This window comes from Achroia grisella, unplaced genomic scaffold (genome assembly GCF_030625045.1).
Source record: "Achroia grisella isolate CSIRO2021 unplaced genomic scaffold, CSIRO_AGI_Agris_v1 utg784, whole genome shotgun sequence".
NCBI classification, from domain to species: domain Eukaryota; kingdom Metazoa; phylum Arthropoda; class Insecta; order Lepidoptera; family Pyralidae; genus Achroia; species Achroia grisella.
In genome coordinates this window covers 2,877,222-2,898,808 of record NW_026713024.1, presented here as the reverse complement: position 1 = coordinate 2,898,808, position 21,587 = coordinate 2,877,222, and the positions used below count along the sequence as shown (strand labels likewise).

Genomic DNA, 21,587 nt, shown 5'->3' with positions numbered 1-21,587 from the left:
AACAATATATAATGCCTATGTTCTTTGTTTTAAACGCAACCAGTGACCTCCTTTGATGCGAAGGTTGAAAGTATCAGTACTGAGCTTGGTGGGTATACAAGTCTTCTCACACGGTGTCAGCTCCATATGTTGCAGCAGTTGGTACAGCATCACTTTCACTTCGCACAGCGCGAATCTTGAACCTGATTATGAAAAATATAGTAAATAAATTGATTTTTTTTATCATTGCAGGCACAGATTATAGCTGGCTTACTGATAAACTGCGTTAACTAAAAATTGTATGGTAATTAAAAGTTTGGATGTTTGTTTGTCGTTGCAACCTAGTCGTAAGGTTGAGAGAGGTATTACCTTTATTTACCATAAAATTATTCATATTAAAACCTGTTTAACAATAGAAATACGTGTATTAAACAGGAAAGTTGAGAAATAACTATAGTATTGTCGATTTTAATAAAAATTGAAATCATTGAGTTAGCTATTTAGTACTTAGTGGGAATAGTGATTTTAAGAAATCTTTTTACTTACCAATACAGTTCCTGGGACCCAATCCAAACGGCATGTACGCAGAAGGTGGTATGTTGTGTTTATTTTCGTCAGAGAAACGTTCCGGGTCGAACTTCAGGGGATTTGGAAAGTACTGAGGGTCCCGGTGGAAGGCCCAAGTTGGTATTCCAAGATTTTCACCTTTGCGTATCTGCGAGCATTAGAATAATTTGAAAAAAAACACGGCAGTAGAAGGTAATGTGTCCATCGAGGTACAAGGTAGAAATATCGATCTGTCCTCTATACTTTGCCTGGAGGATTGTTTTAATAGCCAAATTAGGGTTTAGCAAAGTCAAATAAGTGGTTAAAAGACATTTATTACTTACAACATAATCTTTGGTTGCTTTACTGTTGGGTTTGCCTAAATTATAGTCTTTAGCACACAGCCTATCCAGAGCGACTGCCGGCGGCCATAATCTGAGAACCTCTGAAAATAATTTCAATAATTATGTTGGGAGGTCTATAGAATAGTACTTATTTTTATATACTTTGTGGAAATAATGAACGGCCTTATCGCTAAGGAGATATTGTTGGATGTATAATGCTGGCCATCGTAGAATTAATTGTTTGTAGATACATAGAATATGTCACTTTTATGTCTCAGGAATTTTTCTTATGTCAATGTGTAAACTTGATATTATAATATATTTTAATGTTTAATCTATTGCTGATTTCTCTTATTTACAAAAGATATCTCTTACTTGCGGAAAAAACAGAGATATCCACGTCCACGACTGCACAAAGTTTACTTGCTAAAATTCTCGACGTCTCATTTTTTTTTTTATAACACAGGGGACAAACGAACATGCGGCTCATCTGATGGTAAGTGATTACCGCCGCCCATGAGCACCCGCAACACCAGGGGAATTGCAAGTACGTTGTCGGCCTTTCATAATCTACAGCGTAATATAAATAATCCTTTCTTACAAATTTTACCATACAATAAATGTAATTACTCACCTGAAATTACCATATCCATATACGTCATCTCCTGAATGGATTTGTAGTCGAATTTCCCACCATTTTTAATGTCATTCTCTTTTATCTCCTGTGCCAGTTTCTCTTGTACTTCAGGATTGAGAGCCAACTCGTGAAGGGCAAATGACATCGCTGAGGATACAGTCTCGAAGCCAGCGATGAAGAATAGAACAGCTTGAGCTATTAAATCGACGTCTGACCAATCTGTAAAAAAAAAATCATTGAGTAATCTACTTCAATGGGTAGGGCACATAGCTCATAGGCAGATGGCCGTTGGGGCAGCAATGCCCTCGAGTGGCGACCGCGGAAGACGCAGCGTGGGAAGGCCTCCAGCTGGTCAAGATCGCTGGAAGGCATTGGATGTTATCAGCGCAGGACCGATTGTCGTGGAGATATTTGGGGGAGGCCTTTGGACAGCAGTGGACGTCATCCGGGCTGAGATGATGATGATGATGATGAATCTACTTCATTATTACATAGTATAAAACAAAGTCGCTGTCGCTGTCTGTCCCTATATTTCAATCTTTAAAACAACGCAATGGATTTTGAAGCGGTTTTTTTAATAGATAGAGTGATTCAAGAGGAAGGTTTATATATATAATACATTTGCACCCGTGTGAAGCCGGGGTAGATAGTAGCTAGTATGCAAATAAATTAAAAAAAATTGGCGTTCAGCCGTTCCTTGAGTCTTTCCGCGGGTTTGGAGTGTCATTTGCACTCGCCTATCGTTTAGTGAAGCTGTACAGGCCAGCTGCGGCCAACAGAGATACAATTTTAGAATAGTTCGAAAAACAAATATAACAAGGTTCTCTTAATATAGTTTCCAATTGGTCAGATATGTTTCCATTATTAATTCTTAAAACAGCACTAAGGTAGTAAAACAATTATAATATAGTCTTTATTTACCTCTATCTATATCTTCTTTTCCAACATTTGACTCTTCAACAGTAGCGAATCCGGCGTGGTCATCTTGTTTTGTTTTATCGTCGAATGTCAATTTTCCTGTTAATAAAGACTAATTGATTAGATTTCAAGAAACAAATTAATTTAATGGATTTTAAATGACCTCTATAAATAGGGAAATTTCATAATTCATTTACCATCACTATATTTCTGTACTAAAATCTTGGGTAATTATGTTTTCTCATAAAATTTACTAGCTTTGTATCTGCGCTTCGACCGCGTGGATGAATATATTGTATTTCTCAAATAAAAGTAGCCTAAGTCACTCCTTATAATATTAGTTATCTGCGAGTCCCGTTAAAATATTTTTTTTAATATTTTTTTATGTAAGTATTGTATACACTTTCATATGCATTTGGTGAAAAACAGACACTTAAATTTTATTTATTTGTATAGATAAAATATATATAGGATAGTGTTTCAGGCGTCCATTTTTGGATTTGATGTTTCTCTGTCAAAACCGTAGCATTGAAATAGGAATATTTTTAACTTTCAATTGCATAGTTTCATTAGTTTGAGACTAGATGGCGCTCTGTGCTATGGCCATGAATATATTTTAGTTTTTTTATCTATATCTGATCAGTGACCTCGTAAATAAACGGTCACTGCCTTCCTTATCTTTTTTAAAAAATGATTAGACGTAAGTAGGTATAAAATTATTACTAAATATGCGTTTAAAATAATTCGGCTAATAACTAATAATAGATATAATTATCGTGTACGTGTGTTTGTTAGCTAATTTATTAGGAAAAAATTACAATAGTCTGCCTGGCCTTCTTTCTCAAAACCCTACTTATAGCTTCACCGTAATCATGTAAGAATACATACATGTATAACTCATATTGTTATATGTATACATGTGTATTCTTAGACGAATTAGACGTCCTTCGTGGTCTAGTGGTTCCTCTGGTCGCAGGTACGATTCCTCGCACGACGCAAACAAATATCGTAATATTATTCGTATTTGCCTGGGTGTTACCTATATGTATAGTGTATACCTTTTATTAAAAAAAAAGTTATTTATATCAGTTGTCTAGTACCCATACCACAAGTTCGGCTTAGTTTGGCACTAGATGGCGCTGTGTAAATTCTTATTAGGTAAAAATATGTAAATTGAACACCTTTTTAATTGAAACCTACCTTTCTTGGCTTCCATGAGTAGATGTATCATGTCGGGTCTGATAATGTTTTGCTCCTCCCTGTTCCTCATGGTACTCAGCACCAAGGTCTTAAAGAACGAGGTAGTGGCACTTGTGAAGAGTCTAAATTTCAGTTTCTGTAATTATAATAAGAAATATATTGTTTTATTAGATATCAAAATAGCTATAAATCCTTTTGCATAAATTATAAAAGCTAAAAACCATGTAATAATCTAAAAACTTAACATACATATCATAATTTTTTTCCTAATTTATCAGTATATAATATATAAATGTTGTAAAAACGCGTAAAAATGCTGTCTAAAATATAAAATTCACGTGTCACATGTTTCGTGTTTATTCTCCTCCGAAGCGGTTGGACCGATTTTGATGAAATTTTATATGTATATTCTGAGAATAGGGTTATAAGTATTTTATTAGTGGTGAGTGTTAGGGGTGGCTCACCCCAAAAATTTCTTTTTCATTTTATCGACAATTTTTTTTATTTTTATTTATTTATTTAAAGGTATAATTAGTAGATATGTAACAAAGCTTATAATTAATTACATGAATAATTACATGGTAAATATATAATATTAACGGCATTAAAATGCATACAGCCTTAAATTTTCCCTCTAAAACCAACCGCTATTTTTAATAGCGATATTAGTACTATAATTTATATGGCAATAGAACGTTTACCGGGACAGCTAGTATAATATACATAAACGTATTTAGATAAAAGAGAATGTAGACAAACTCCGACAAGAGTTTTACAGGACAATTATTAAATGTATGTAAATATGGGAATAGTAAAGTTATTTATATATCTATCTATTATTAATTATTAAATTTATTATTGCAGTATTACAAAGTTAACAAACCAGTTCGACTTCAGATGCAGACCTTGTTAACATACCGTTAACTAAAGCTTAACTGTGTAATAAAGCATACTATATGAAGAAAATGGAGTTTCTAATTTAGTTGTTAAATTTATTCTACATTAAAATAGAAGTGACTAAAGAATATTATTATATACACATATACATAAATATGTACAGATGCTTTATTAAACAGGACAGAACTATAAAAAGTGTCACTTTAAGTAGGTGCAATTTTTTTTTCGACTGATATATAAACAGACAAAAATATTTCCAGATAATGGTAGGCTGTAGGAAGTCGCTACTAGTTAATTAAGTACTATTTAATTAATTATTATAATATTTATAATTTAGTACTTTATCACATTCTTCTCAGAGAAGAACAAAACAGTTCCTTCTTTGTTCGGACTACTGTAATACTCTAATGCTGCAGGCCGCAGCTGGCCTTTACAGCTTCACCGGACGATAGGGGACGAGTGCTGAAAGCAATCCAAATCCGCAAAAGGATTTATCGAGCGGCTGAAGGTCAACTCCTGCCTGACAGACATGACTTTAGTCTGAGGGCACCGCTAGGGTGTCCGAACATCGGCTCAGGCCGTCGTAATTTCGATCCCCGTTTGAATTGGACGGGGGATCGATCGGAGACGTTCAAAACAGATGTAACGGTTAAATATAAATCCCATCAAAAACATAAATGTGAAATGATAGCCGAGTTTAATATTATGATATATGCCTTGATTGTTGACTTCTACGACAAAAGAGATGAGATCTAAATGGGTGCCAAGTTCAATGGTCTGTCCTGAAATGTATTTATAACAATATAAAATATCATTTCTTCTTATAACTTAGGATAATATACTGTAGCCTAAGGTCTAACTTGGCCAGTTCTCATATACCAATTATTACTTTCGATTGCTAGTTACTATTAATATTAAAATAGGAACCGACAAGTAACATGTTTAGAACTTGCGAAGGCTACAGTATATTTCGTATATGAAAACTAGCCAAGTTAGACCTTAGGCTACAGTATATTATCCTAAGTTATAAGAAGAAATGATATTTTATATTGTTATAAATACATTTCAGGACAGACCATTGAACTTGGCACCCATTTAGATCTCATCTCTTTTGTCGTAGAAGTCAACAATCAAGGCATATATCATAATATTAAACTCGGCTATCATTTCACATTTATGTTTTTGATGGGATATCATTACTTTTTGTACATAAATTATACGAGGTACTTATTTATAACTAAATTAATACCAAATTATTTTTGATAAATTACTGTATTTTCGTATATTTACGGGGTATAATTGTCTTTTTTTGTGTTATTTTCTATATTTTCTTGTAACTTTTAAATGTTCAAGTGCAATGCCAATTCAGTATTAGGAATTTTTGGGCAAATCGGGGCGGTATAACGTCCACAGATGGTTGTACTCTACAATAGAGCTCTCGTGACTTGGATCTAAATTGTTAGGACGTACTCCATCTAAGGTTTTAACTCTGGAGAGTCCAACGTAAACCTGCCCTTTATTGAATATAGAGGAGGCTATGTTGAGAAGAGGACTGCCAAAACTAAGGCCTTGTGATTTGTGGATAGTAATAGCATATGTTAAGCAAATACGGAATTGTTCTCTACCAACATATACATTATTTAATATCTGAAACTTCGTATTGACACGTTATAGTTCATAAAGACGATTATGTAACATATTGACTGTTATCTATTGAATTCTCAAGAAAACAATTTGTTACCAATGAGTTCTCAATCTCGAATTAACTATACATTCCTACTTATAACTATACTAAAATTGTTATTAATTTTTGGTTTAAACTATTGTCTATACCATACGTATTTACTAAAATAATGTAATAATTAAATTAAATATAATCACAAATATATAAGTATAATTTAAGAAAGCTATAAATTTCGTAGCATAACTCGCAACTAGATATCCAGAAACAAAACATTGAGTTTTATCGCACCGCTCCCACACGGCGCCCTATACCGAAATGCCTATTATTTAATAATTATTTATAAAAATAATGATTTTACACTATCGATGTGCGCTAAATATTGAAACAATAATTAATACCAAATCTCAGTTAATAACATAATAAATACGAAGTTCGACTATACTCCTAGTTATAAGTACGAGTATATTTTAGACAGAATCTAAATTATAGCAACTAGTGTTTACCGCTCAATGCAATATTTGAAGTTTGCTAGTTATCGACACTGATGTGAAGGGGTCAACGTAAATTGGTAATGATCGACGTTTTCATACAATATTACTTTTCGTCCAGTACAAGATGAGATTTTTCGCCAGGGATCAATGTCAATTGGTGGCTATCGACGTTTTCATAGAATTTTAGTACTCGTCCAGTATAAGTTGACATAGAATCAATTAAAGTGAAAAATTGTAGTAAAATGATAACAATTTACCAGTTTCAGATTTTTTCCTTTATATTCACCTAATTACCTATCTGCATACCAAAATTGAACTTCCTAGGTCATCTGGAAGTGGATTATAATTTTGATCTATAGTTGATCAGTGATAAAAATGACAATTTTTGGACATTAATATCTAAATAACCGTTTGAGATATGTTTATGAAATTTGGAACACATATTTATCTCGCAAGTCTCAATATATGAACCAAATTTGACAGGTTTGTGTGAAAGAGTTTTTGAGTTATGAGGGGGTCAAAAGTGGCTCCAAATGGTTCGTGTAAATATACACACGGTGCTGCAGGCCAGTTTACTTGAAACTCGGCTTGACACGCTGCCGCGTGTCTAGATTTGTTCAATCAATATAATAATGATATAGAATTACTAAAATTAAGCGCCTTTATACGTTTCATATGTTTGTTATTAATAAAATAATAATAATAAAAGATGTTAAATTATAATAAGAAAAAAACCATTTTGGTAGGAGTCTTAAGGCACATAAATAAGGTAGGATCATTTACGTCTTTATATAATATATATACGATCACCTCATCACGAGTTGAGTTATATAAATTTATGAGTATATTTTTAATGAAAATGACTGTAATTAAAAGTTGTCACGAACATATAAAATAATTATTTCTATACAATACATATACAATGTAGAGTTTTATGAGTGTATATAACAACTATGTAGATAGATTGTTAATAATACATAATTAATACATAATACTCTATGTATTCATCAACAATTTACCTACAGTTGGCTACAAAAAAAAAGTTTATGATAACGTACTGATATTTATTGAGGGTTTGGGCTATTGTCAGGTGCACCTGCGACCTGCATAGATTTTTTTTTCCAGAACAATTCACACAAATCCATCTAGTCTCAAATTAAGCAGAGCTTGTATTTTGGGTAATAGATAACTGATATAAATACATAGATGTGTTTTTTTGTAAATACATATATAAAGCAGAGCAACTCGCGGGTAATAGCTATAGTATAAGTCTGATAATATTGTTAGATTTATAATATAAATCTTTTTTTCTCTCCCTTCCGGCCTTATCTCATTTTAATTAGGATTGGCTCTCCGTATCAACCGTTTCCAGACGCATCTAGTCTGAATCGTCATTGGGTCTAAATCTACATTTCTTAGATTTTTTTTTAAGGGATGATAATGCAATTACGACTGTATCGCCTGTGCTAACGCCACCAGTGGAGGATGATAGGATGAGTGTGAGGTCAGGTCAGTTAGTACATCGTGGCAAATTCACCAGGAATTTAACATGATATTTTCAAAAGGAACCGCATGGAGGTCATTCTGACATGGTACATTTCTAGCAATGAGATTATTAATCCACATCACTAGCAATCCCCTACCTCCTAATCTTTTTTTATTGCCCCTATTCATAAAAATCGAGTTATTTCGCGCTTGTTTTGTTTCCTCTTTTCCTTTCTTTGTTATTTGGTTGTTTATGTGTGTAAATGTGTGGGTTAACTAGGAATGACAGAATAAGGAATGTGTAGGTATATACGAGGCAGATTGAAAATTGCACCAGTTATAGAAGTTGAAGGTAACAGAGCGACTTGATATGGGCATGTTATGCGTAGGGGCGAGGACCATAACCAATCATAGTGTTTACCATGAACGTGGATGGATGGAAAGGGAGTGGACGACCAAAAACAAGATGGACTGATTGTGTGAAAGATGATATGAATAAAAGGAGAGTAAGCTCAAATATTACGACCGATAGGGATCAGTGGAAGAGGATAACATGGGACCACAAATAATGGGATAAAGGCAAGGCAATGATGTTGATGATAAATCAAATGACGTATAATGATTGCGTGTAATAAAAACAGTTTCGACATTAATTTGATCTTTGGATAATAGCTTTGTTGTTGCCAACTGTTTACATGCAGGAAACTGGTCTCTACAATCTGTATAATTGATGTATTATGTACAGTCAGTATCAGACAGTAATTCAAGGATGGTCAATTTTTTAAGGGGTTTTGGAGGAGAATCGTTACAAAGAGTGCAAATCTAATCTCTAAATGCTACGTTTACATTCAACCGCTTCCCCTGCCACTCGCGCTGCCGGAAATATTGCCGGGCGACAACTGAGCGAGAGCACTGAATGTAGAAACACGCTGCCACTCGCGCTGCCAGTCCTTTGACTCGCGCACGAAAAACCGACAATCGCGGGAGCACCGGGCAGCGCGAGTGGCAGCGCCTATGGCATGGGAAGTGTTTCCACTCGTGTTTACTCTCGCGCTGCTCAGTTCCGTGTTCACTTCCCTGCCCGCTCGGGCTGAGTGTAAATTGGGCATAAGATGGCTCCACGGTTCACGCTCCGCTCAATAAACAAGACAACTAATAATATCTAGTGTAATTATTATTATTAGTTATTTTATTGAGCGGAGCGTGAAGGGCGGAAAAAAGTATTGTAACCAGAATAATTCACACAGCGCAAATAAGTTCCAATAGAATCAGTGTTATGGGTACTTCACAAGGATGGAAATACTTAAATATTTTTTTATATAAATACCCATTCACATAATGAAACATAACACAACTGATGTATACAATCTTTCTCATTAATACATCGAACCCGCGACCATCGGAAGTGAGGCGATGTCGTAAACCGCTCGACCACTGAGACTGTTTATAAAATCAAACATTGATCGACACAAAATATTGTGATTCATTAATTCGTTTCTGTTTGTCTGTTTACGGTGTCATGCGGTCGGCATACGAATAACCTTGTACTTGATCTTGACAGTCCAGTATTCAATTACCACATGCGAGGTATTACATACACATATATACATAGTATTAACCACTATATCTCCTAACATGTAAGTATATATATATATTTTTATAACACAGAAGATAAACGAGCATGCGGCTCACCTGATGGTAAGTGATTACCGCCCCATGAGCACCCGTAACACCAGGGGAATTGCAAGTACGTTATCGGCCTTTTAAAAAGGAATAAGCTGTTTTCTTGAAGGTTCCGATATTGTATCGGTTCGGTATATCTCATAAATATGGTAATAACACCTAAATATTATGGCAAATATTGTACGGTCCAGAGGCACTGGACATTGCACTGCTGCGGACCCAGTGCTTTTGTATGTAGATACATGAATTGGTATTATAAGAATATATATGGATAACTATCATAGTTTATAACTCGCTTACTAACATAATATAGATGAATGTTCAAATTTAATGAATAAATAAATAAATAAACAATGTTAGTCTCAATCTAGGTCTAGCGGTTTAGCACTCCGCCTTACTTCCGATGGTCGCGGATTCGATTCCCTGTTCGGTACAAACATATGTATTCATGATTTTTTGCATTGGTCTGGATATGTATTTAGAAAAAAAATGTAATGTATTTATATCAGTCTACTAGTACTCATAACACAAGCTCTGCTTAGTTCGGGACATTTTTGCAATAATGTAACCCAGATCTGCTTGGTTTCAATGGAAGTCGGTTTTCTTGATTCTCAACATGCTTTAGCCAGAAATTTTATTACCATACCCCTAACGAATAAAATAGGGGATGATGGGGAGAATAATTGTTGGTAATTTGAACTTATTAGTCCATTGCTAGCAGTGTAGCAAATCAGTTGACCAAGCGGTTCCCCTGGAAATCATTGTGATAAATTCTTGATGCATTTGTCACGGTGGAACAACTGACCTGACGTCATACTCATATCATCATCCACTGATGCCGCGCCAGCGTAAACCGTTAGCGCAGGCGGGTGCACCATACCATCATTTAATCATCCATTAAAAAAAACCAATGAATTCACTTACCGACATAAGTTTTGGAGCTGACAGAAAGCCAAACAATTTAAGAATTTGATAGAATCCAAATGTAGAAGCTTCTTTTCCCTTCTTATAAAATTCGTTGTCCTCTTTCTTCAGAGAGTCCACCTTCAGGCCGAATGCACAGGATGCGATGACGTCATTAGCATATCGAGTTGTCAAGTCCTTAGCATCGAAATCGATATAGTCAACTAGAAAGTAAAAGAGGGGATTGTTAATAAAGTGGATTAATGAATTGCTGGAAATATCAGGTCGACCTCCACGCGGTTCCTCCTGGAAACCATTATGTTAAAATTCAGTCACTTAGCCTACCGTGCTAAATGCCACGATGGGCTAAGTGGCCTGACCTCATACTCATCTTATTATTCTCTACTAGCGCCTCGCTAGCATATACCGATAGCGCAGGCGTGGGCAGCATTCCATTTTCATCCCATAAAAAAACTGGATAGTAAAAATACTAGTTTACTAAAAGAATACTGTCTTATTATCTAGTTTTTTTCATGGGATGAAAATGGAATGGTGCCCCCATTCCATTTTCATCCCATGAAAAAAAACTAGATAGTAAAAATATATCATAATCAAACTTTTTATTTATATGAGATCATAAAAGACATTTATTAAACGTTTTTCAAACTTTGTCTTTCATTTTGTAATATAAATAATAATATCCCTGTACTGTCACACTGAATTACTGGACCTGATTTTAAGTTAGATTGTCTTAGTTTTTTGATATCACTCATTACAAACATACAAATCTTTCCTCTTTATAATATAAGTGTGGATAAAGAGTCTATTTTTGAATTGCCCCTTTTATAATTAAACTGTCCCCCTGTGGTGCGTGGGCCCGTTGGGAAACATTGGCCTAGTGGTTTGCCACTAAACCACAACTCATTCAACTAGGACGAAAGATTGTATTGGATTAATTAATTAAACTTGATGGATGCGGAGTCGGACATACATACAGATAGATGACGCAAGCGTTGTAATTTGTATGCAAACTAAATGTGTATTTACTAAACTACTCGTCCCACAGTTGAGTTTTATTGATATTAAATCTACTGCAGCATTGATTTAAAGATAGTAATAAATAAATAAATAACCTGTGTTAATTGTCCAGCAATTAACATAGCACCATCTAGTCCCAAGCTAAGCAGAGCTTGTGTTATGGGTACTAGACCACTGATATAATACTTAGATTTTTTTGTATATACATACATAATATACATAGAATCACCCAGATCAATACCAACAATCATATACATGAATACAAAGGTAAGTACCGTATGAGGAATCCAACCTGCGACCATTGGAAATAAAGCACTAAACAGCTAGACCACCGTGCCCGTCATACTAATAGTTCCAATTTTCTTTCAATTGTTTTGTTAATTTATTTATTTAAAAAACATACAAAAGAAAAGAGAGTACTTAGGTATAAAAGGCGGTCTTATCGCTTAAGCAATCTCTTACAGAACTATGTATAATATTTACCTCCTGATTTCTTTATCTTCATCTTAAGAGCTTCTATCATCTGATTACCAACTTCTACCATAAATGGCACCATCAGTCGTATCTTGGAGCTGGTGAATGCTGGACTCAAAGTTGATCGCATGTCCTTCCATTCTTGGCCTGTAAACATAATACACCTACATTTACAAACTATTATTTCTTTAAACTACGTACAATATTGGCAAACAAGCATACGGTCCATTGTATATGGGCTAGGATATAGCTTGGAAGCCTACTGTGGTTAAGTTTCAATTCTGAATATTTGTGGTCTCCCACAAGCTAATAGTAGCGGAGTTAAACAAAATATTGTATTATAAATCTATTAAGTAATGATATGGACTTCCGCAAAATAACACCTATTTCAGTAAAATGTACATAAATATTATTGTATTAAGTAAGCATGTTATGCTTTGGAAAATAAATAAATAATTAAAATGTACCATTTCTGAGGACTAAAATGTTTGCCGTACCCAGTAATTTTGTCGCGATATCTCTTCTGCTTTTTTATTTATTTATTCATCTTCTATTCTAAACCAAATTACAGATTAGAAAGCAAGCTGCTTAGTGGCAGTAATAGGAGAGAAAAATGTACCCAGGGATAATTTTGAATGACTAAATGATGAATTATGAATGATAAAAGATAGATAATGTATGAAGAATAATGAAGGGTGGATGATGAATATTGAATCATGAATGAATGAATGTATGTTTATGTACGTAGGTAGACTTTATAAGTCTACCTACGTTCAAATTTATGTTTATGTACAATACATTCTTTAAACATATTTACACTTTACCACATGATGTGTCCACACCAAAATAACCGCTTTTATCTTAAGGTGTAACTTACGAAACTTGTTCTTTACTGGTGAAACTGTCACAATTTCTTGTGTATTACTCATTCCTTGTTGACGAGAGATGAGGTGAGAGATGACTCCACTCATTCATCTTAACTTTCGCATCTCAGTCCCATGTTTCATCATTCATATGCATACAATTTGTCGTTAAAAATAACAAGGTTATATTATAATATTTGACTTTTTTTTGTAGAAATTTCAGCTTTATAAGTAGAAATTTTTACGAGATAATAATAATAATAATCTAAGGACAATTCAGACAGCGCCATCTAGACCCAAGTTAAGCTAGCTAAAGCTTGTGTTATGGGTACTAGATAACTGATACATATACATATATAGATATTTTTTCTTGTAAATATATACATATTATATATAGAAAACACCCAGACCGATACAAACAATCATACTCATGAATACAAATGTTTATGCTGTGCGATTATGAACTGACCTTTTAGCGAGAATAGGTTTCTTCCAAAGAAGGGGTCCACTTTTTCGTCGACAAACGACCGATGGTCGAGGAAGTACTCAAAGTCCTTGACAGTGATTTTCTTCACCAGCTCGAGGTCCCTGACTATAACCATCGGATTCAAGAATTCGTATCTCCCGACAAACCTAAAATGCAAATTATATATCTTTTATGGTTTATTATATTTTCTCGTTAAATAATAGAGGATACGGACCGGCGATCTGGTCAAGATCGCTGGAAAGCGATGGATGCGAGCAGCGTGTCGTGGAGATTTTTGGGGGAGGCCTTTGTTTGGCAGTGGACGTCTTCCAGGCTGAGATGATGATGAATATAGGATACTAGAAATTTACACATAATTACAGCCGGTATAAAATTTCATACACTAATATATATATTTATAATCCTAATCCCTCAAATAAAGACTATAAAAAAAGGCAGCATACAGACAAGTAGACTCTTGCGTAGACATTAGTATAAATTTATAAATAATCACAAATTATTTAAACGAAAAATCTATTTCAAGAATTTATGAGATAACAAACCTTATCAGGACAAGATAGACGCAATATGAACTCGGATGAGTGTAAAAATCAATAACAAAGACTAAATATCAATTTACGTAATGGTTATTATCATATCTTAAACTTGTAGTAGGTATTAAACTTCATAATCTTTACATAAAAACAAACTTACCGCCTGTGTCTTTACGTTTCGGTTCTTTAAACTACGTGTCGGATTTTAGTGCAGTTTTCAGTAACTGATAGAGTGATTTAAAAGAAAGGAATACGTGTCCAATACATGCATTTTGTATTACAGAAAAGCTCAGAAATGCAAAGATTTGTAATGCACCCATGTGAAACTAGAACATAACTAGAAGACAATTTAACAGATTTCTTTCATCTTTTATTTTTGATTTTTAATATAATTTGCAGAAGGTTTTTACGGGATCTACATTAAAATTAATAAGATTTTGCAATTTATTCAATAATTCCAGAACTATTTGCTCATTAACTAGGACTGGATAAATGTATGTCGGATCAACTAATTTTTATAATTAATAAATTAATATATAAGAGAAAGAATAAATAATAATAACTATATAAAAATTATAGAAATAATAAAACTAGAAATTATCTAAATAAAAAATATTATCTAATAATATCTAACTGTAATTGTATGAAATTGTTGTATACAAATATGTTTTGAACCTAGATCCTATATTTCTTAGTATCAAATTAAAAAAATGGATACTTAACATAACTCTTAGGAATTTTTTTCTTCGTAATTAAAGTGTAGTTGTAAAGAAAGAAAGAAAAGGTCTTACGGGATGAAAATGCAGACGAAGCAGCGGGTAAAGCTTATGAGATAATATAACAAATATATTAGTATTAATTTGCATAAATTAATATTTAAACGAATCACTATAAACAATCAACAACAAACATTAAAAATCTGTTATCAACCTTATAAGGATTTATTGATAAAGTGATTTCAGTAATCAATACACAAAGGAAAAATCATTTATTGTGATAATCATATTATCAGTTTATCATAACGTAATTTTTTTGCGTATAAAGTTATTTATGTTAAGACTAATTTATCTATTATTAGTACATATTACTAATTGCTCATTTTCACGACGTTTGCATCATCTAGACAGTCACTTCGAGTAACGTATATTTGTATGGAACTATGAATCAATCACTTTTTTAAATATCATTTTTCATATCTACTACCTACTTCAGTCAAAAAATAGAAATAATCTTTATAAGTAAATTTTGATACTCTTTTAAAATAACCTTTACAAGTAAATTTGAATACTGTTAGAAATCGTAATTTCTTTACGTATCTATTTCGATATATTTCCTGAAGTCAATATCCAGTAACCTGTACTGTCTCACTTGTTTTAGAGAAGTCGTAATAAAAAGATCCAATAATTATCATCGTTTCGTATTATTTAAAATAACAGTAAAATAGCCATAAATAGTGATAGATACCATTGGAGTCGAGTATTATGTAATGATAATGTTTTAATAAAATTCAAAAATTGCACGTAGCACTCAGACGAAACCATTAAGGCCACAAAGAAATATTATGTATTGAAATAAACTTAATATACACCTTTGAATACTCCAATACTGTTCCAATTTAAATCCAAAGAAAGAAAATAAATAATTAAAAGCACTGAACTTTTACAATATAAATAAAAACAATACAAGATTAACTAAAATATATGTATATAATAAAAAAATACATACATATGTAGCAATGACTCCACTCATTTTTGACATGTTTTATGTTTTCAGTGGATAAAAGATAGAACAAAAGAATAATTCTAGAAGATAAAAACAAAATAAATAAAAATAAATTATACCTCTCTCCCGGAAATCCGTCATAGTATCTCTGGACATCATCAGCGAAGGTATCAATCCGCATAATGACTCTGAACATGTTGCCCAAGATGGGGATGGGCTTGAAAGTTTTCACCCCATATCTGGAGAATCTGGAGTACAGCTGGCGGAAGTACAGCGCCGAAGCGGCAACAATTACCGCCAACCACACGAGGTATAACATAATCTAAAAAAGACACATTAATATGAAAAACTAGTCGTTATAAACTCTCATTAGCTTCCAGATTATTATTTGCAATAAAAGGTTAAATTTTTTTTTAAATTAGGGGTTTTGGGATATTATCAGGTGCTAATATATAATAAAGGCCTATGTCCAGCAGTGGACGTCTTCCGGGCTGCGATGATGATGATGATGATGATCAGGTGCTAAGACCTGTGACACTGTAACCTGTATAGATCTATTGTGCTGGCCCTTATTCAAACTTCGCTACGTAAAATCTCATCTGCTTGGTAAATTCTGAAAATTAATGTTAAGCTAATGCCTAACTTCGCCAAGGATAAGTAACTCAATCTCAGTATTTCAGCCGCCAAGCAGCTTGCTTTGTAAGCTATGTTTCAGTTGCAGGGTGGAATAAGCCAATTTACGTGAAAACAAATTTAGTAGCAACCTTGCAAAGAAAACTGATCCTAAAAGCAATTTGTCACCATACTCTCAGGTGTAAGGATGATCCATGGATTGTTTATAAAACTTATTTAATCCGAAAAGTCAAGAGATATTTATACTTAGATATTTATAAGTATAAATCTCTTGACTTTTCGGACGTAAAAAAACTACTATATGCACCATAGGAAAAAAATACCGAAAGTCCATACCAGTGGCACTCAATGAGGAAGTAGCCATTATTATTGCTAAAAGTTGCATATAGATGGCGTGATTGGTATCGATGGAATTCTTCATAGTTTTGCAAACGTTTTAAAAAACAAAACTGTGTTTTCAAAAATGTTTAATCAATTTTTAAAAAGTTATATATACATGTTAAAATGAAATAATGCGTTTAGAAAAGTAATTTTCATATATTTACTCATTTTGTTATTTTCCAGTACTTAATTACACTTTAATCAGTGCTAATATGGGGCTCAATGTTTTCAAAATGCTTTCATAGATGGCATTGTCGTCAATTTGTATCGGCATAATTAAATGTCTTTTTTATATTTTCCAATAATAAGCACTTAATATATTATTATTGTAAATTAAACATATAAAAATTTTTTAAGTAAATTAAAAATAGCCGAACAAGCAAGTAATAATATTTCCAATAATACTTATGTATGAAGTGTTGTCATATTATAAATAAATACATGTATTATCGATTTTTTTTAATAATCGATAACAGGATTTTATTACGCATTATTCGATGATGCTTTTAATGAATCGTTGTGAACAGTAATTTTTCATTATTTTGTATTATAGCAGTGTTCCGTTTCAAAGAACGGAATATAGTAGTACATTATTAGTGTCGTTGGTTATTTGCATTTGTACTGAAAAATCGATTACATAATAATTTAAAATATCGAGTACGAATCGTAGTTGTCTTCGAATACTGGCAACTGGTAAGATTAAATTAGTATTTAAAAAAAGAGAGAAATCGATCCTAATTCGAATACCATAAAGTTGATTTTCCTTTCTCATTAATATCATAGCAGTTTGTTTTTAACTTGCGTATGACTCTGTGGTATGATGTTTAACGTGTATTGTTATTGTACGGTGCATACATTTCAAAAATTATATTTTAATGTAGGTACATACATTACTTTCATACATTTCAAAAATTATATTTTAATGTAGGTACATACATTTCTTTCATACATTTCATACATGTCAAAAATTATCTTTTAATGTAGGTACATTTATTTAGAGGATAGGGTCCAAACTGTAGATATTGACGGTATAAAATCTAAGGGAGCTAATATTGGGATGGGCGTTCCACAAGGGTCAATCTTAGGCCCCTTTCTCTTTTTAATTTACATAAATGACCTTCCCTTTATGGTAGAGAAAATTGCAGATATAGTGCTGTTTGCGGATGATACTTCGTTAGTGTTTAAAATTGGACGTCAAACTAATCAATTAGACGATGTAAATTGTGCTATGTCTGCTATATTAAATTGGTTTACATGTAATAACCTATTATTAAATTCCAGCAAAACAAAGTGTATAAAATTTACACTTCCTAATGTAAGACCAATAAATACACAGTTATTGCTTAATGACGAAATAGTAAATTTTGTTAATGATACAGTTTTTTTAGGTATAACAGTGGACTCGAAATTACAATGGGGGCCCCATATTTCAAAATTGGCCAATAGACTCAGTTCAGCTGCATATGCAATTAGAAGAATTAGGCAATTAACAGACGTGGCGACGGCTAAACTTGTATACTTTAGTTATTTCCATAGCATTATGTCATATGGTATACTACTGTGGGGTAAAGCAGCCGATATAAATACTATATTTATTTTACAAAAGAGAGCCATACGTTCTATTTATGGTATGGGTTCAAGAGAGTCATTACGTCAGTGTTTTAAAGACTCAAATATCCTCACCGTTACTTCACAATACATTTATGAGAATATCATGTATACGCGGAAGAATTTAGACAGTTTTAGAAAACTTAAAGACTGTACAAATAGAAACTTACGCAATAAAAATAAGCTAATTTTACCTAAATGCCGCCTGCACAAAGTCAGTAATTCATTCTATGGTAATTGCGTAAGATTTTATAATAAACTGCCAGAATCTGCACTAAATCTGACAGAGAGGCAATTCAAATCTTATATTAAACAATTTTTATGTAAGAAAGCCTATTACAGGATAGACGAATTCATAGAAGACAATATATCAAGTAAATAATTAGTTTATTAGCATACAACGTTATAATTTGTTTATCTCATTGCTTTCTTGATTCAATTATTTTAGAAATATGAAAGCGTAGCGGGTTTTGTATTAATTGCCGCATGCATTCTTATGTGAAATGTGAATACTGTAAACATCAGATGGCAATTGTGAGTAGCTATGACGTGGTCTGGTGTTTTGAGTAGTCATGCTCACTAAAATGTCCAGACTTGTGGCGGCGTGGTGGGCCGGGTCATTGGGCTCCCTAAAATATGGTCGAGCGCAGTGATGGCTGGCTCATCCGTCATACTCGTGAACGGGTGCTGCTTGTAGGGACTGGTCTGCTCTAATCACTATGACTGATTTCCTCTTATTAATTGTTTAACCAGTTGGTTATGTGTTCAATATTTTTTTCTTTTTGAGTATTTAATTGAATTAGTGCTAATCGGTGGTTTGTATTCACACACTTAAACTTAAATTGTAAGTAAGAATAAATTATTTAAAAGAGCAACACACAAGTTTCTTGCTTGTTCTTCTTGTGATGAGACAGCATTCCGAATGAGCGGTAGATTAAAAAAAAAAAAAATGTTATGACTATTCAAAAGTGCTTCAATGTAAGTTTATTTGAATAAATGATTTTCTATTCTATTCTATTCTATTCTATACATTTCATACATTTCAAAAATGAACTTTTTATGTAGGTACATACATTTTTTTCATACATCTCATACATTTCAAAAATTATATTTTAATGTAGGTACATACATTTCATAAATGTCAAAAATTATCTTCTAATGTAGGTACATACATACATTTCTTTCATACATTTCAAAAATTATATTTTAATGTAGGTACATACATTTCTTTCATACATTTCATACATGTCAAAAATTATCTTTTAATGTAGATACATACATTTCATACATTTCAAAAATTATATTTTAATGTAGGTACATACATTTCATACATGTCAAAAATTATCTTTTAATGTAGGTACATACATTACTTTCATACATTTCAAAAATTATATTTTAATGTAGGTACATACATTTCTTTCATACATTTCATAGATGTCAAAAATTATCTTTTAATGTAGATACATACATTTCATACATTTCAAAAAGTATCTTTTAATGTAGGTACATAACACCCCATGTCAGACCCCTTGTATTTGGAAGAAACTTAAAAATAATGCCAAAAATATTAGATGAATATATTTTTAATACGAATATTGTTTTATTTTTGTTCATCAACTTTATCCCTCACTAACAATACTAGTAGTAGTACATAACCTGGTTTATACCGCTAAAGATATTGAAAGATATACGAGTAATTCAGAATGTTTGGCGTGAAAGCGAGACAAATAGACAGACTGAGTTACTTTAGCATTTATAATATTTTTAAGAATATCGCTATTAAAAATAGGGGTTGGTGAAAGACGGGTGAAAATTTAGGCGTGTATGTATTTTCAATGTAACATTATAAATAAAAAAAAATTGTCCATAATACAAAAAAATATTTTTTCGGGGTAGGCCACCCCTATGACTTAGGGGTATAAAAAATAGATAACAACCCTACCTCAGACCTGGCAAGTATACATATCAATTTTCATCATGGGAGAAATATGGCAACTAACACTGTGATACAAAATTTATATATTGTAATACACTACCACTAAGTAGATATATATATATAGCGGCGCACCCGCCGGTAGCCTCGCGCTGTTGGCTCGTTGCTAAGCAACAGATACCCCGGTAGCGGTTGGGTAACGGGAGGCCGGCGGCAGTTGGTCGTTGAATACCGCACGCAGCCCAATAGTCTTACAACTTATTTTAATTATTTTTATGACGATCCAACAATATAAGATATAACGGAATTCTCATTAGGTAAAAGAGGTACCCCTCTTCGTAGAATACATGAGGTATATACCAGTAAATTAATTGTAGCTAAAATCAGTCTCATACATATAACGATTGAAATAAAAAAACGTATAGCCCGATTTTGATACGTACGAGTATAAACGTATCAAAATCAGGCTATACGTATAGCGCAGACGCGTTACAACATATCAAAAAAATAGGCATGGAATGTAAAATAAACCATAACATAATAGGTATATACATTGGCACATAAGCCATATCTGCAGAGTGTCGGCTAACGATATTATACCTACACATTTACATTGAATCTTGAATCGTCCCTAATGAGGTACACGATACAGTTACCTACATATCTATTATATACATATCTTTGCAAAACAGATGTCATGTAGCTGAATTGACTGCCATCTATTTTCATGCTTTGTTACTAAGCACCCACTAGTAATCCGAACTGCTTCAGATCTAGCGACATCTAGCGGCTACGGTGGCGAAATAAAATAGCCCGAAGAATAGCCCGAGTTAGGAAGGAACCATTTTCTTGTATGGGATGGGGTATCTGTATGTAATATTATGTTATCTGTGTCCATACAATAAAAACAAATAAATATTGCGAACTAATGAATTAATTAAAACTCAATTACTACATAGCCATGGTTAATCTTATTCATTCAAAACAAAATAAATTGTTCATTGTATTAAATTAAAGTTATAAATAATAAATTTATCTAAATATATATAACTCAAAGGTGACTGACTGACGTAGTGATCTATCAACGCACAGCCCAAACCACTGGACGGAACGGCCTGAAATTTGGCATGCAGATAGATGTTATGACG

At 32.9% G+C, this 21,587-nt stretch overlaps 1 protein-coding gene across 1 annotated transcript; it reads right to left on the bottom strand.

Moving 5' to 3' along the window:
• On the bottom strand, nucleotides 1-16,221 carry LOC131851483 (cytochrome P450 9e2-like). Its single transcript, XM_059201988.1, is given in 10 exon segments — nucleotides 1-182; nucleotides 526-694; nucleotides 870-970; nucleotides 1,504-1,725; nucleotides 2,428-2,523; nucleotides 3,625-3,760; nucleotides 10,789-10,991; nucleotides 12,289-12,426; nucleotides 13,612-13,775; nucleotides 16,004-16,221. Coding segments are annotated over 10 exon segments (1,614 nt in total). The 3' UTR covers nucleotides 1-15.
• Nucleotides 16,222-21,587: the final 5,366 nt, after the last annotated feature.